Source organism: Cadophora gregata (genome assembly GCF_030347475.1).
Source record: "Cadophora gregata isolate MNR1 chromosome Unknown scaffold_1, whole genome shotgun sequence".
Taxonomy (NCBI): domain Eukaryota; kingdom Fungi; phylum Ascomycota; class Leotiomycetes; order Helotiales; family Ploettnerulaceae; genus Cadophora; species Cadophora gregata.
In genome coordinates, this window is record NW_026695924.1 from 1,754,230 (window position 1) to 1,770,490 (window position 16,261).

General features: G+C 48.9%; 6 protein-coding genes across 7 annotated transcripts; 3 read left to right on the forward strand and 3 right to left on the reverse strand.

Moving 5' to 3' along the window:
- Positions 1 to 39: 39 nt before the first annotated feature.
- On the reverse strand, positions 40 to 3,424 carry PAB1 (Protein phosphatase PP2A regulatory subunit B). 2 transcript variants are annotated; one of them, XM_058493753.1, is made up of 2 exons: positions 3,090 to 3,424; positions 40 to 2,978 (listed from the first exon to the last, which is right to left on the reverse strand). In XM_058493753.1, the coding sequence occupies exon 2, from the start codon at positions 2,959 to 2,961 to the stop codon at positions 718 to 720; it is 2,244 nt and encodes a 747-aa protein (XP_058363954.1). In that variant the 5' UTR covers positions 2,962 to 2,978; positions 3,090 to 3,424; the 3' UTR covers positions 40 to 717. The 2 variants fall into 2 exon arrangements, with proteins under 2 accessions (XP_058363954.1, XP_058363955.1); XM_058493754.1 differs by having other exon boundaries at positions 40 to 670; positions 722 to 3,424.
- A 719-nt stretch (positions 3,425 to 4,143) lies between these two features.
- Positions 4,144 to 7,806, forward strand: ONS95_000593 (uncharacterized protein; the record flags this gene model as incomplete). Its single annotated transcript, XM_058493755.1, has 3 exons — positions 4,144 to 4,625; positions 4,692 to 4,900; positions 4,952 to 7,806. The coding sequence occupies 3 exons, from the start codon at positions 4,144 to 4,146 to the stop codon at positions 7,804 to 7,806; spliced, it is 3,546 nt and encodes a 1,181-aa protein (XP_058363956.1).
- A 781-nt stretch (positions 7,807 to 8,587) lies between these two features.
- On the forward strand, positions 8,588 to 8,998 carry ONS95_000594 (uncharacterized protein; the record flags this gene model as incomplete). Its single annotated transcript, XM_058493756.1, has 1 exon — positions 8,588 to 8,998. The coding sequence occupies one exon, from the start codon at positions 8,588 to 8,590 to the stop codon at positions 8,996 to 8,998; it is 411 nt and encodes a 136-aa protein (XP_058363957.1).
- Positions 8,999 to 9,791: 793 nt separating this feature from the next.
- GLD2_1 (Glycerol 2-dehydrogenase (NADP(+))) lies at positions 9,792 to 10,871 on the forward strand (the record flags this gene model as incomplete). Its single annotated transcript, XM_058493757.1, has 3 exons — positions 9,792 to 9,946; positions 9,996 to 10,248; positions 10,311 to 10,871. The coding sequence occupies 3 exons, from the start codon at positions 9,792 to 9,794 to the stop codon at positions 10,869 to 10,871; spliced, it is 969 nt and encodes a 322-aa protein (XP_058363958.1).
- A 1,108-nt stretch (positions 10,872 to 11,979) lies between these two features.
- Positions 11,980 to 13,014, reverse strand: ONS95_000596 (uncharacterized protein; the record flags this gene model as incomplete). The annotated part of the gene is made up of 1 exon (XM_058493758.1): positions 11,980 to 13,014. One exon carries the CDS (start codon positions 13,012 to 13,014, stop codon positions 11,980 to 11,982), a length of 1,035 nt encoding a protein of 344 aa, XP_058363959.1.
- An 891-nt stretch (positions 13,015 to 13,905) lies between these two features.
- ONS95_000597 (uncharacterized protein) lies at positions 13,906 to 14,208 on the reverse strand (the record flags this gene model as incomplete). The annotated part of the gene is made up of 1 exon (XM_058493759.1): positions 13,906 to 14,208. The coding sequence occupies one exon, from the start codon at positions 14,206 to 14,208 to the stop codon at positions 13,906 to 13,908; it is 303 nt and encodes a 100-aa protein (XP_058363960.1).
- Between the last annotated feature and the right edge of the window lie 2,053 nt (positions 14,209 to 16,261).

The window sequence follows — 16,261 nt, forward strand, 5'->3', positions numbered from 1 at the left end:
ATAAAAACAGGCATCACGAAGCACACAAGAAATAATTTAGTTTGCAATGTTTTTGTGTTGATTCCACGTCTAAAATACGCCGTACTCAGCAAAGACCAGACCGCCTAGACAGACCAAGGAGCAGAAGAGCACCAAGCCAAATCAAATCCATCCCATCTTCGCCGAGAAGCAACTTAATGACACCTTGGGGAATATTGTGTGACCATCCCAGCCCACATAGCATGCATGTGAGTGAACTTTGCGGCGGAAAGCTGATGAAGCCATGCGCAGAAATGATCTATGAGTACATGATTGAGGAGTTCATCCCGCCATGATGAGCAACCTCAATGATTAAAGGAAATGTAAGAGAAGCCAGCCGCACCAATAGTGACACAGAAGCCGTAATTCGAGATTGTGGCGCCAGAGACAGAGAGCGCAAAACTTTTCCGGCAGCCCGATGCCGCTGCACATTGACAACGCAGGAAATGAATATGGTATGGAGAAGGAGAATCGTTAATGCAGAATGCGGGAGTCGCAGAGAGTGGGCAATTAAGCCTTCTCTTCGGTCTTCTCCTCCTTGGCGTCTCCAGACTCAGCAGCATTCTCTTCGCCCTTATTGTTCTTGACATATTCATCGTATACGGTAAGAGCCTCATCAACCTTTGCTCGGAGAGCAGCATCATCCTCAATACTGCGGCTCAATTAGTAGATGAACTTGAGAAGTTGGAAACATTGAACTTACAGATTGACCAACTCCTGGTTTTCCATCTCCAAAAGCATACCGGTGATCTTACCAGCCAGCTCAGGTTGAAGAGTTTGGATCTTGGGGAAGAGAGCCTCTCCGAGGAGTTGCTTCTGTTGGACGGGTGGGACGGCGGACAGTTGTTGAGCTAGAGCACCACCGACCAACTCATTGCCAGTCAAGGGCATACCTGGAATCTGGGGAGGCATACCACGGCCAGCTTGGGGAGGGAAACCACCTGGGTATTGACCTGGACGAGCACCTTGAGCTCCACGACCGGCTGGGCCACCTTGTCTAGCTCCTTGAGGGAAACCACCGAGCATTTGTGGCTGACCTGGCATACCAGCCATGTTGGGAGGCATGCCTGGGATACCCTGAACTGGGCCACGACCTGGTCCACCACGGCCACCAGCGAGAGCAGCAGCTTGTTGGGCCTGTTGCATGGCAGCAATGAACTGTGGATTACCCTGTTGAGCACCGTATGGAGCACCCTGAGGGAACTGGCCTGGAAGACCGTACATGTTGGGTGGCATTTGCTGAGGACCGGGTCCACCACGTCCACCTTGTTGAGGGGGGAAGCCACCTGGGAATTGTCCTGGACGACCACCTTGGGCAGGGATGGGCATACCAGCTTGGGGAGGATAAGCCATACCACGTCCGGCTTGTGGGATGAAACCAGGTTGCTGCCCAGGTGGGTAGAACATTGGGGCTTGCATATATTGCTGGGGCATACCGGCAGCAGCAGCAGCTTGTTGCATGCGGATCTGGTTGCGGGCTTGGATGCTCGCCTCGAGCTGGCTCTTGCGGACATCCTTGCGTTGAGCGAGGGCAACGTACAAGGGCTTGTTGTTGACCATGCGTTGGTTCATATCAGTGACAGCCTTGGTAGCCTCCTCGGGGTTGTTAAAGCAAACGAATCCAAATCCCTTGCTCTTGCCAAGAGTACGCTTCTCAGACTTCGCAGCTGGCTTCTCCTCGGAAGTCTCAGTCTTCTCAGTCTTCTCAGCCTCAGCCTCGCCCTCTTTGACATTCTCCTTGTTCTTCTCACTCTCCTTCTTCTCCTTCTCCTCAGCCTCAGCGGTCTCAGCCGGGGTATCGCGCATGACCTTGGCGGAAGTGATGGATCCGAAAGGAGCAAAAAGTTCACGAAGCTTCTCGTCATCAACCTCGTCGTCGAGATTCTTAACGTAAAGGTTGACACCTTGATATTTGGATGCCTTCTCGATGCGTGCAGCCTCGTATGACTTGCGGAGCTCCTCCTCACGCTCATGCTTCTTCTGGGCACGGCCAACATAGAGGTCCTGGCCCTTAAAGTCCTTTCCGTTCAACTCGTCGACAGCCTTGGCAGCATGTTCATGGTTGATGAAGTTAACAAAACCAAATCCACGGCTCTTGTTGGTCTCCTGGTCACGGGCAAGCGAAGCAGAAGTGACGTCTCCGAACTTCTCGAAAAGGTCACGGAACTCGTCGTCGGTGACTTCAATAGGAATGTTCTTGACATAAATGTTGGTGAAATTTGCCTTCATCTCCTCGAACTTGGACTGGCGGTCCTTCTTGGGAATGTGGTGGCCAACGAAGACCTTCTTCTCGTTCAAAAGCATACCGTTGACGTGCTTAATAGCTTGGCTGGCAGCCTCATCGGTCTCGTAGTGAACGAAACCGTAACCCTTCGAGGCTCCAGTCTCATCTTGAGCGACCTTGCAGCTGAGAATGTTGCCAAAGGCAGCAAATGTGTCGTGGAGAGCCTTGTTGTCGATGGCAGTGTCCAAGTTCTTGATGAAGACATTGCCCTGGCCGGTCTTGCGAAGAGCAGGGTCACGCTGGGACCACATAATACGACATGGGCGGCCCTTGATGAGAGTGTAGTTCAATTCCTCCAAAGCCTTCTCACCATCGATCGTAGTGTTGTAGTTGACATAGGCATATCCGAGGGACCGGCGGGTGACAGCGTCACGGCAAACACGGATGGAGGCAACAGATCCGATCTGAGAGAACAGCTCAAAGAGCATAGCCTCGGTGACCGAAGACTCGAGCTCACCAACATAGAGGGAAGCAGATGCTTGTGGGTGAGGAGCCGCAGAGCTTGGGGTAGGTCCAGCAGTGTCGGGATCCTCAGAACCAGTGTTGGTGACATCGGTATTAATGGCAGGAGCGCCGTTTGCATCGCCGCCGTTCAAGGAAGCATTATTGAGGTCGGAAGCGAGCTGGTCGACAGCAGCGTTAGCGGTAGCAGCAGACATCTTGGGTAAATACGAGACTGGAAACACGTCAGTTACTTTTGTGTGAGTGGATAGCGCCCAGAGGCAATGGAGGGCAAAGGAGAGGCGTGCAAGCTGCGCGATGCCTCGACAAAGGGAAAGCCGCTTACCTACTACGTCGAGATGTCTTTGAAGTGAAGGTAAAGGTCCTTTGATGGAGCCGTACAGAAACTAATTCTGGTGTGATGTGCAAAGATCAAAGCCGAGTCGTGGAATGCAGGTAGAGGTTGCGGGTACGAGGGAAGGTGAAGCCGGGGGCGGTCCACAGAGTCGGTCGCGCAAGGACTGGAGATGGAGGATTGGGGATCTTTTTTTGGGGGGTTTTCAAGTTTTTTTGTGTCTCTTTAGAGGTTTTCTGGAGGAAGGAGGCGAGAAACGAAAAAAGCACGAAAGATCGTACTTGGTCCGCGATCGAGATGTTGTGATGTGTAGTTTGGGTTGGAGAAGGAAAGATTTCAGGATCGCGACCAGAAAAGGACATACATAATTTTGAGCCTGTGGGCCGCTCCTTCCCTGACTGGGGCTAGCGCAGCGGCTTTCTTATCACGTGCACGCGCCGTGGAGTGGTCTTGGCGCAGGTGGATGCGAGTCCAAGCAGAAGGCGGAAAGCGGAAAGCGGAAGGAGCACGATATTATTGATATTGCTTTGAAGCCTGGTTAGGGAGGCAAGAAAGGTATCGGTTTTATGCAGTGTCATTGAGAATTTATCTCAATACTACTCTGCCAGTGAATATCCCCTGAGCAGTATAGGTACCTATACATATGACACTCATACCAAGATGTACTCCTCACGCGTGAAGCTAGCTGTGACCGGCTACTGCTGTGAATCACAAGGCAGGCGAGGCTTAGGCGGCATGTCCCTAGGCTTCGGAAGGCTGTGGCCAAGTCCGAGCTCTGCTGTCGCTCTGGAACATTCAGTGGCAGCAGTCATTGTAATCACCAATCCAACTCAACCCAGACCAGGCTGCGCAACCACAGAATCACATCGAAGATAGAACACACTGCTGCCAGTCCCCAAAAACTGTGGCTTGACTTTTGGGACATTTTATCCAAACACCAATCTAGCCCGATTTGCAGAAGTCGTCTTGACGTTGTCCGCGGCATGCCTCTTCGAACATAACCAACGCTCATGACAGCGGCGAACAGCTCACCGACTCCTCCGATATGTTCCAGACATTCAGTGGCAACTCTCGTCGTCCTCGACAAGTGAACCTCTCTGGCCAAAATACAAATCCATTTGCTCAGAACTCCAGAACTCCTACCGCCTCAGGTGCCCAGAAAACAGTTGCACAAGCTCAACAAGAGAGGCTACAGCGGCAACAAGAACGCGAGCGTCTGAATGCTTCGAAGAGGATACAAAGAACATGGAGGGGGCATAAAACTAGGAAAGACCTAGCAGACTCACGGCGGCGGATTTGGGACGAACTAGCTGCGAGCGAAGAAGTTTCCACCAGATGGTTGAGGTTAATTCAACAAGTGCAGCTCTTGGTGGCATTCTTCAACCCACGACAACAAGACGATCTAGCTAGGTTGTCAAGTCTGAATTCTGGCATAAACATTTTGCATTACGATGCATTTCTGCCATGCCCTGAGATCCAACCCCATTTAGCGCGTCTTGCCAAAGTCACTTTGGAAGGCTTGAAATTGTATGTAAAGTTCTTGATACACCTCGCTGTTTTCCCTACAGAATTACAGCAGACTAATTGTACTAGATCCCAAGGAGAAATCACAGGCGGCTTGTTCAACTTGCTTGTATCAATACTGAACATTCGACCAGATGTGATTCCCAAAATATCTCGAGCATACTACGCCCTCCTCTCCGATTATGTCTCAAAGGGCCAGTCTTCGAAGATTCACAGAGAACTTTTTTTGTCTGCAATAGATATACCTTTAAGGCGGCATGTGGGTGTGGAAAACAGTGGTTAGATCTAACGATTGATTGCCTTGGCTACAATTGCTGACTATTTGCTAGACGAGATACTCATGAGTTCCCATATTGCTTTTGCTTTTGACTTTCTCACGACTCCGGACTTGGCAAAATTACTCAGTGGCTTTGAAGATCTGGCTACTGGTATCAGCGTTGAATTTCTATCATCTGCACTGGTTCGGGAGCTTATCTCGTCCTCTATGGATTCGATGCAGGATGAACAGAGGTTGTGGCTGCTTGCCCACTTCATATCTATCAATCGACTTCAACGAAGAAGCTCTCAGGATCCCGAATTTCTAAGAGCTTTGTCGCTGCAATTATCTCACTCCTCTGGGGACATCATTGGTCGTATGGATGCTCGAGACCCAGACATTACGGAAGAACCTCTCGATGGTGCTGAGACCGACGGTACAATTACCCAGCCTTTACCTGCCTTTGTCAAGGATGAGCTACTATCTTTGGTTAACGAGCAAAGTATCACTGGCTTGCTCGCAAAATTCAACGTTGATTACGTCTCGACCTCTGTCGCCGGTGGGGAAGATGCCAGTTTGCTTGCCAGTTATGCACTTACACTTCTCAGAATCTTCCCGCATAGGGGAGACGATATTCGACTATGGCTGTATCTGGGCTCTATGAAGATGTGGGATGGACGTGAAGTTCCTGCACTGAAGTTTTTCTGGCAAGCCATGAGCCAGACCAAAACTTTTTCTATCATCAGGGCGGACTCGAAGGGAGCACTGACATTGCTGCGGATACAGATACAGCGCCAACAAGCCTCTTCAAGTGATGCTGGAAGAGATCGGGAATGGCGAACCATACTTCTCTTCCTAGAACTCTACACCTTTGTGCTAAGGTTCACAGACGACGAGGAATTTCTGAGCGGCGATGTTCCAGCATTTGGGCGGACGAGTGAACCATTTTCTCGCATCCGCCAAAGTGCACTTCCTATCGAAGATGTCAAGCGACTTACGATTTTCTTGAAGAATCTCGCTTTCACAATGTATTACAATGCTGGTGAACTAGCTGATGATGGTCACTCCGTTACCGAAGGAAGTATAGGAAACTATTTCGGTGCAAGTGCCTCAAGCTCCAGATTCCAACTCCCAGAACCCGAGTTAGTTACCAAGAGCATTGCGAGACGACCCTTTGCTGGAGTTGCAGGCATGACGTTTGACTACGTGAGAACTATTGTGGCAAGTGTTATGCGTATGCTCTATGAACGAGATTCTAGGCGACGTTTCTTGTCCAAGGATCACTGGCTTATGACCTCTCGGTTCGAGATGGAAGGTTTAATCCCAGCTGTAGTCATGGAAGAAGAAAGACAGCATCAAGTCCGGGAGGAAGGAGAAGACGACGATGCAGATGACGAAGATTCCCAATTTTCTCGTAGTAGAGAATACACCGGGCTTGTTGGTATGTCCCGGCCTCGACGTGCTCAACAAATTGAGAACTTGCGGAGACAGCAACAGAGAACTGCCCGACAAAAGGTTCTCGCAGCAGTGGGGCCAAGACTAGAGGTTCTACAAAACATGCCTTTCGTTATTCCGTTTGAGACTCGGGTCCAGATTTTCCGGCAGTTCGTTCTCCTCGATCAGACCCGTAGAAGAGGCGGCAACGTGGATCCTGATATTTGGCGTATGTCTGTCATCCAGCAAGCACAGATGTCCCCGCACCACTCTCGCACAGCAGGACATGAGCTACTTGGTCGACACCATGCAAAGATTAGGAGAGACCAGATATTTGAAGATGCATATGATCAATTCTATGATCTCGGAGAGGGTCTAAAGGAGCCGATTCAAATAACCTTCGTCGATCAATTTGACACAATCGAGGCAGGTATTGATGGAGGCGGTGTGACAAAGGAATTCCTCACAAGCATTACGCATGGGGCCTTCCTGTCAGACGAAACCAGCCCCCGTTATTTCATCGCAAACGATCAGAATTTGTTGTATCCGAATCCCAGCACGTTTGATGAACGACGAGAACTGCTCAAAGCTGCTGGGTTGAGAGAGACTTCTATTGAATGGAAGGAAACCATGGCAGATTTGGCGAAGCGTTATGAGTTCCTCGGTAGAGTTGTGGGGAAATGCTTATATGAAGGCATTCTCGTTGATATTGGATTTGCTGGATTCTTTCTCCTCAAGTGGGCCACTTCTGGGACAGAATCTGGCTATCGCGCAAATATTAACGATCTTCGCGATCTGGACGAAGGACTATACCAAGGTCTCCTGAAGCTCAAAAATTATCCAGGAAATGTTGAAGACTTCTCGCTTGACTTCACTATCACAGATAAGATATCTTCCAATGGCGAAAACGAAAACACGATCACCAGAGAGCTCGTGCCGAACGGCGCCAACATTAGTGTCACAAATGAAAATAGGCCACTATACGTATCTTACGTCGCTCGCCATCGTCTACAAGTCCAGCCATTCCGCCAAACACAAGCCTTCCTCAAAGGTCTAAGCGAGATCATTAACCCAACCTGGCTATCCATGTTCAACCAATCTGAACTGCAGACCCTGATCGGCGGCGACTCATCTGAGGTCGACGTCGAGGATCTACGACGCAACACTCAGTATGGTGGAATTTACCAAATCGGCGACGATGGCCAGGAGCACGATACTGTAAAGCTATTCTGGAAAGTTTTGAAAGAGCTCGACGATGCAGATCGCAGAAAGGTTCTGAAATACGTTACGTCGACACCCAGAGCGCCTCTTCTGGGCTTCTCGCAGCTGAATCCACGCTTCAGTATTCGGGACGCTGGGAGTGATGAGGAGAGACTACCTAGTACGAGTACATGCGTGAACTTGTTGAAGCTGCCTAGATATTCTACAGAGGCCACGTTGCGGCAGAAACTGCTCTACGCGGTCAATTCGGGTGCCGGATTTGACCTCAGTTAGTTGGAATGACGAAACGAATGATATGCAACGATATGAGGATTCTAACATTATGCGCTACTTGGAGAGAACTTCGCTTGATAAATGGAAGGGAGTGGGTCTGACTAGATAAGGCTCAATATAAACATAGATAAAATGCAGAGGATGGCTCAGAGCCCTTCTTTGAAATGCAGGTTCAGCAATCCCAATTTGAACTTGAGCATCCACTCAAGACCTCTTCAAGTAAGCAAGCGTCCGTATCAGGAGCCAATCCTCTCACCCAGGTCCAGGAGCAGCTACGTACATCAAAACAAACATTGCTTGACATTCTGTAACCCTCGCAGTTTCATGTGACAGTTACCTGTATTGTAGAGGTGGCTTTCTTGGTATTTGTTGTTTTCGCTATTACTTTCAGCGTAAATGCAATATGCGCTGAAGCGCCCTCAACACCTAATAAGGTAGGGAGGCACCTTAGTTGAGGAAGCTTTAGCTGACTAAGGAAAATTGGAAATCTTTATCAGGAGACCAAACCAGAAAAGCACTTCCAGCTGAGGCACCAGAGCCTTGCTGTTACTCGTCTCGAGTTCCACACAGAACCTCGAATCTAGTATACGGTGTCTCATTTTCCACTTTGACGTTCCGACTTTTCACTTCGTCGAATGACATTAAGGCCCCTATTGAATATCGGTTGCCAGATCAGTCCTCTCCACAGCCAGCGAATGATCTTCCTTGAATGATCCGGCCCATCTGTTCATAACCTCATTACCCTCTGTTTACAAATTCTTCCTTCTTCCTAATTACAGTCATGATCATGTCACGCTACCTAAAGTACTTCATGTCAGCACCCATAGCCAACACCGGCTCAGTAGCACGCGATCATCTCGCAAACGAAAGAACGTTTCTCTCCTGGACGCGAACTGGTCTCGGATTCGTCGCCCTTGGTGTCGCACTGGCGAAGCTCGACGCTCTAGAAGCCCTCTCTCCATCTCTAAAGCCTGATCACGGCGACTTGAAGATTCCGTCTGCGGCTCTGGTCGGATCAGGGACAGGGTGTCTGTCGTACGGAACGATCAGGTACTACCGGTCGCTGAAGTTGTTGCAGAAGGGGCTCTTCAGGCCAAATATCGCCGGGATTGGTCTGGTTGCACTGACTAGTGGTGCAGTCGCCGGAGGAGGCATCTACTTGGTGATTCAGCAGGAGACGAAGAGGAGGTGATGGAGGCATTTGTTGTCTATAGGGCTGTGCTGAAGGTTTTCTTCATGTCAAAATTTGATCCACCACTCGCATCACGGTTCCGTTGATTGCATGTCCTGGGACAGCGTTCTGCCAACCTGGTGTTAGGTTCGTGTCTCTATCAATCAGCTCGGCAGGCTGACCCATGTAAGAACAAAGGAGGGCATCTCCGGGACATAGGCCGAGTCATGTAATCGAGATCCCGGGAGAATTTCCCCAGGTATGTACTGTACTGTACTATCAAACAAACTAAGACACAACGGTTGAAACTGTGTACACGAAACCTCGGGTCCCGTCCGATCTTTTTAACTTACTCTTGTTTAGAAATTAAGGATTGTTACAGGTTGACGGGGGTTCACAATTGGCCTGTCGTGCCCGATGCGGTATCCCTGCGCCTGCAGTAGCAGGTGCACAGCTGGCTGGGACGGGATTCTCTTGCCGCACCGTTTGATGCGGAGTATCTCTCGATTCAGTGCTCTGTTGCCAGACTCCCGGACCGCTGAAAGTTTTGGATAAGAACTGCTTCCGTTGAATCTGCTGTGTTGCGGGAAGTTTCTATTGGTGCCACGGGCCACACTGGACTTTTCGGGACTTAGTCAACATAAGGATTACAACATCTTGACCGCAATTTCGCACTTTACAGACCAGGTGGATCAGGTAGCCAGCGATCTCAGCTGAGTCGTTAGCTGAGTCTTTAGCTGAGTCTTTATCCAGTTGTTCTTCAATCAAAAGAATAGCCCACGAATATTATTTTCTTCCATCAAGCCGAACAACAATGGCACCAGTCCCGATTCTCAAGTTGAGCAATGGGGTTGAGATTCCAGCTCTTGGCTTTGGAACATATGCCAAGGAGGAGATCGCAGGGGAGACGCATGCAGCTGTCCTTGCTGCGCTGAATGCTGGCTACAGACATCTAGACTGCGCCTGGTAGTAAGTGTGGAATCAAACACAAGAATTGATTCATCTCACATGAGGATAGCTACTTGAACGAAGACGAAGTTGGAAGTGCTCTACAGGAATGGCTAGCACAGAATCCCACAGTCCAGCGCAAAGACATCTTTATCACGACCAAAGTCTGGCCTCATCTCGTTGAGCCCGAAGACGTCGAGTGGAGCTTGAACAATTCTCTGAAGATGCTTGGGACGGATTACGTGGACTCCTTCTTGATTCATTGGCCGTTTGCCGTTGAAAAGACCGAGGAAAACAAGGTTAAACTCGGTGCTGATGGAAAGGTAATGTCATCTTCGGGCCCTGGTTTCTAGAAAGTGTAACGGAAGCTTACTTGCATTAAAAGTATATCCTTAAAAAGGAGCTTACTGAAAATCCGAAGCCTATCTGGAGAGCTATGGAGAAAGCATATAGAGCCGGGAAAGCCAGAGCCATTGGTGTTTCCAATTGGAAGATATCCGGCTTGGAAGAGATGTTGAGATATGCCGAGATCAAACCGCACATCAACCAAGTGGAGATTCATCCCTTTCTGCCAAACAGCAGCCTGATCCAATACTGCATCTCCCAAGATATTCTCCCGGTGGCTTACTCGCCTTTGGGATCACAACATCAGGTCCCGTCAACAGGCGAAAAGGTAACGACCAACGCAGAACTCAATGCTCTGGCTAAAGCCAATGGCGTCACACTGGCTCAGATCTTAATTGCGTGGGGCTTAAAGAGAGGATATGCCGTGTTGCCCAAGAGCTCCGATGCTGCACGCATCAAGAGCAACTTTCAGCTAGTCGAGTTGAGTGACAAGGATTATGCCGTCGTCAACAAAGTTGCCGAGGGGAGACATACTCGATTCGTCAACCCAAAGGGTATGTTTGGATATGATGTGTGGCCGGAGGAGAGTAATCAGGTGTAGCTATTGAAATTCTGCTTATGGACAACGAGTGTCTGCATGTGCGGGGTTGCTTTCCCTTGACCGTACCTGGGAAAGCACAAAGGAGTTAGCTAGGGGACCTGTCAAGCAGTGCGATTGCGGCGTGGTACATTAAAGCTGGGTTAGTCAGAGCTTTGCTGCTTGCGCGTTTCTTGAGAAATTCTGACAGAATTCCGCAATTAACGACAATGGCGCTCCGAAGCTGCAAGTTTGAGGCACGACCGTATAAGTTTTTGACCTGTCATTCCTTCATCGACCGATCGCAACAATTGCCAATCATCCCGTGTGAGAGACCGTCCAATTATACCTGCCTAAACGTCTCAACTCTTTTGGCCAGCGCGCCATGTGATAAGTTGCAGCACGTTCTCATATTCAGCTCCGACGTGTATCGCTGCAATTGTGTGGACATAGACTCAGCAAGCCATACTGAATAGGTGCGCAAGTGCAGACTACAGGCCAACTCGTAATACTTTTTTTGCGGCTGAGTCTCATTTTGATGACGTAGATGTGCTGTAGATAAGACCAATAGATATTGTTGTTGATTTTCATCGTGGAGGTGAGAACCAATCGTTTACGAGGCTTCGCTTGTTCTTGCATGGCCTCACACGACATGCCTTGCCAGGCTTCCGGAGAAAGCTCTGTATCCCAAACTCGCCTTACTGTTCTTTTGGGATCGAGTACATCCGATCTCGCCTTGGACCTTTGTGAAAACTTGAGCGGGGCTCGTTCTGGTGTGCTGTGTGACAAATCATCTCATTGTTTGAATAGTCGAAGACCAATGTATCGCACATAGACCGATTGAAGATTCGGAGCATCGCAGGTTTTTATCATAACTTTATACACTTGGTACATGAGGTAAATACAGGTAAAAAACCGCTAAGGCGCTCGAAATGCTAAGAGAACGCCAAGTAAAATGTAAATGTGTGCTGTACCATGTCAAAATCAACCGCGAATCTTCGTGCTGTCTGCAACCGAGATGGGCACTTCTGTCATAGCTGCAAGGCGGAACAGATGCCTAGCTTGAACAGTCGTATCGTAGTCAACAGTACCAGTGTCTTGAATTAATCAAAGTCAGTAACGACTACCAGAGTCATTGTATTGCAGACTTACGAAGTGTTGTCCGATTGTCAAACATGACAACCGAGTGCTTTTCCCAGTGGACTCGTGCTTGGAAATCGTGACCGTTTCTCACAAAATCCATCAAAAATTTCATAACCGCCTCTGCTTCTTGATCCTTCAAGCCGATGACTTCGTCTGGAAATTCCATGTTGTAAAATATAGCTTTTTCGCCAGTAACTGGATGAACGCGGACGACTGGATGAATGGAGTCAACAGGGTTGCAGCGGACAAGTTGCTTGCTCGCTTTGGTGTGTGCAATCAAATGTCGAGAGGTATGGACAGCTTTCAACTGGTCGATCATACCCTGGAACAGTGGTGAGAGACGTTTGTATGCCATAGTCATGTCCGCAATGACCGTGTCGCCTCCGATATCAGGACAAGCAAGAATACCGAGCATGACATATCCGGGTGGCTGCCTCTCATAACTGACATCGTGGTGCCAAATTGTAGTAGACATTTTGTGCTTGAAAAATCGGGCGATATCCTCCTCGTTTCCATCTCGATGAATGATGTGGAACTCGGGGTGGCCTTTGATAGCTCCCGTTACTGGTTGTCGGCTGAGCTTTCCAAAGTACGACATGAAGTCTTTCTGAAATTGTGGACCGGAATGAAGGAAATCGAGTTGCTCTCTAAGAACTACAAACTTCCTCTCACAAATGAGAAGAGCCAGTTCGTCTTTAGCGGCTTGGGAGAGTGTTTCCATCTTGACGCCAGTCAAGATCGTTCCCATCCGGGGAGTAACCGGTTGAGCCGACACACCAGCGGAAAAGAGATTGGGCTTCCTTGGGTCTGCTCGAAGTGCCGGGTCTTCATGGTCGAATATGGGGAAGTCGTCAAACCATTGGCCTTGCTCCCAGTGAGGCAGATAACTGGGAAACTCGGTTCTTTCCTGAATCCGGCGTTGGTATTCATCAGACGACGTCTTGTAGGGGACATTGATATCATAGACGACTTTTGGTTCGGGGACATCGTAATCGTCTTGAGGATCCATGCGACTAGGAGCCATGATGAGTGAGTATTGATGTAGAGCTAGAGATGCAGAAAGCCTGGAAAGCCGATTGAAAGACTGGAGTAAACAATGTATTTGCTTTTAATGGTTGCTTTTGATGGTTGCTTTTGATGAATGCTTTTGATGAATGCTTTTGAAGAAAGCTTTTGATGAATGCTTTTGATGAATGCTTTTGATGGTTGCTTTTGATGGTGCTTGGAAATGCCTTGAGGGACGAGATATAAGTACGTACAAGCCAATGCTCTAATCCTGTGACTAGGTTTCTCGCAGGATTTGGCTTGACCAGCTTCTATTTCAGTGGACAACCCCACTATGGCGGTGAAGGGGTATATTACATGATTCTCAAAGATATGACACCGACAACAGGGGGCAGCTTGAAATAGCGGCTCGTTTTCGAGGGGACCCCTGCAAGAAGGCCTTCCAGAAAACAGAACGTGGCATGAGATGGAACGAACGGTTATGCATCCACCGCCCCTCCTTGAGAGGTTAGTGACTAGTGACTTCCGTTTGTCGGTGAAGCGACTCTGGATGAGAGTAGTGGCTGTCTCAATTCTGGAGCCGACGTCGTCGGGTTTGCGACGTTGTCGGGGGTCAATCAGATAGGGTAAAGCACTCTGTTGCGCCATGAGTCGGCGGACTGTAGAGAGCCAGGAAGGACGCTGCGCTGATCATGGTCGAGGTGGGTCGCCACTGGTTGATTGATTGATTGAACGGGGTGAGCGAGGTGGGTTGACTGGCCGGCTCGGGCCTCCATGTTTGAAGTTGATCCCGTGCGTGTGTCTATCAGGACTCGAAGTGCGCATATGACACGGTTCGCTGCATACCGAGAACCGAAAACTTCGACAAGAGTCAATTCTGACAGCCCCAATCCCTGCCAACATGATTCCGCTAATGTGCGCATGCATCAGGTCGACGCTGCTCTCCCATAATAGTCTTGACACCTTCGGATTCGTCCTTCAGAGGAGTATCCTTGAATGTGCCCCAACAACGTCGACCTCTACACCAAATTAGAATTCCTGCACCTGAACCTTTGGAAACAATCGCGATGAGGCGTATCCTGAAGACACTTGACACTGCCTGATTCCAGAGCAGGCTGAGAGGAGCTGCGGTTCCTAGATGCGCATCTTGCGAGTCAATGAAATTGCAAGAGCTTCTCTCGTTTTGAGGCCCATGATCGCCATCCGTATACATGTTTCATTTCCATTTTGCGACTCGTTCCAAGCGAGTGATGGCCTGAATCGTTCATGTTTGTTGCGAATGGACTTTGAAGCGCCGAACGCGCTTAGCGGAAATCGTTGTGTAATTGTGGTAGGGCGATGGGCTTTGAACGACGAAGAAGGATTGTATTCTGCATGGGTGTCTCTGACTGTTTGGTCGGAAGTCCGTCTACATACAGCCATGGGCGATGGCTTTTTTTCAGATTGGCCAATGAGGGACTCGCTGAGTCGGTCGTCCGAACAGTCTGCGTGCCTTCGTTCGACAGAAAGTCGTTCTAAGCGCCGAGATTTTGGACCCAATCTACCAAGGACTTTGATAAAACTAATGCTTCTGAACTTTGTAAAGAACTGGGGCTTGCATGACCCAGCTCCGAACAATGACAGGTGGCCGATTGCGCTTCTAAGAATCGACCCGCGTCGAGGCAATTGATCTTAATCTGGGTCGCAGTCCATTGGGTACCGAAAATTAGGGAAAAGGTAGTCGGTAATATACGCTTGCAAAAAGTAAAAGAAAGATGGGGGAAACAGATAAAAAAATTTGCAATAGATGCGCAATCCATCTCAAATTGTGCCGGCATGGTTTCAAGGGCAGTTGGCTGCCCCATCGTTCGCACGTCGTGTTGTATGATATGGGAGGTTCGAGAGGCTCCTCAAGCACGACACAATACCCTGCAGTGCAAAAATAAAAATAAAATAGGTCCTGGGGTTCAAGGGCACACTCAACCTATGAACGCTATAGATGGTACAGGTGCGTATCTTTCCCAGACACCAGATGGAATTTCAAGATACAAAGTAAACAATGAAAGTAAACAGATCGCATGGCATGCTTTGAACAGGAGTCAACCTCATCATCTCACTTGAGATATGTAGTTGCATTACAACTCGAAATAAGAAACGGCTAGTACTAGAGAAATCTGCCTATAATCCATATTCCCAGACCTGGCTGTGCAGCGCGTCAGCATGTTCATTGGCTTTGCAAGTTGTGGTTTCCAGCAACATAGCAACTCTCAAAGTGAGCATGACCGCATCTTGAAGTCAGGTGTACAGAGGTCATGGGAAGACCATATATGGTTTAAGCAGATTGTCTTTGAGACAAATATCTGATAACGCGCGGCTGCTCGTCCTGCCCAATCAGCCAGTTGACAACTAGTCATTTGGGGATAGCGTCTCAGCCCTTCCAAAAGCGATGGGATTAATTACCATCAGTACCAAGTCTTGTGATATCCTTGGAATACTCCCAGGATACGGGCTACTGCCGCTTGATCACATCTTTGAAATCGACGCATTTCTCTGAACCGAGCGCAAAAGAACACCCAAGGTAGTACCGACAAAAATACTGTAAGAACAATGTAAGCGACCTCCAAAAGTATTCGCTGATCCTCCGGGGCGATGTCCGAAATGCAAAGATAGATCGACTGAGCCACAGGGTGCGTTGTGGATGGCCATGTCTCTTTCAGAGTAACAAAATGCTACCAATCCGTTCCATTTCCATGCAGCGCATCCAACCAACGTTCACAAGGGTTGAAGCATAGTAGCTAGAGCGGGGTACAGTAATATCGTCGACTGTTACCGGTGAATTGGGAAGCGGTCGTCGATTTCAAGAGAAAACGTATCTTCTGTCAATAGTGTACCTGTCAAGAAAGTAGAAATTTGGGCGAATAACATCCAACAATGGCTGCAATTTGTTGATCGTACTGACTTCCAGAAGCAGAAAAACACGCATAGAATTGTGATTTTCCCATCAAGTTTGTCGAGGGCTGCGTCGGAAGGAACCAAGACCTGAAACCGGCATCCACTCCTGTCATCCGACACAGGAACCTAGACTGGAGAGCAGCATCGTAGCATCGCAAGCAGTCTATCCATTTGGTTCCCCAACTATGAAGTCCACAGGTAGCACAAGGTCGTTGAATGGCTAAGAACAGATCAAATATGAGCCTCAGAACACACCCGAAGATCTGTTTCTCGGAGACAAGAGCAGGAGCCACATACTGCCATGTTGATGTGGATTAGCTATGTGTCTGTCAGGC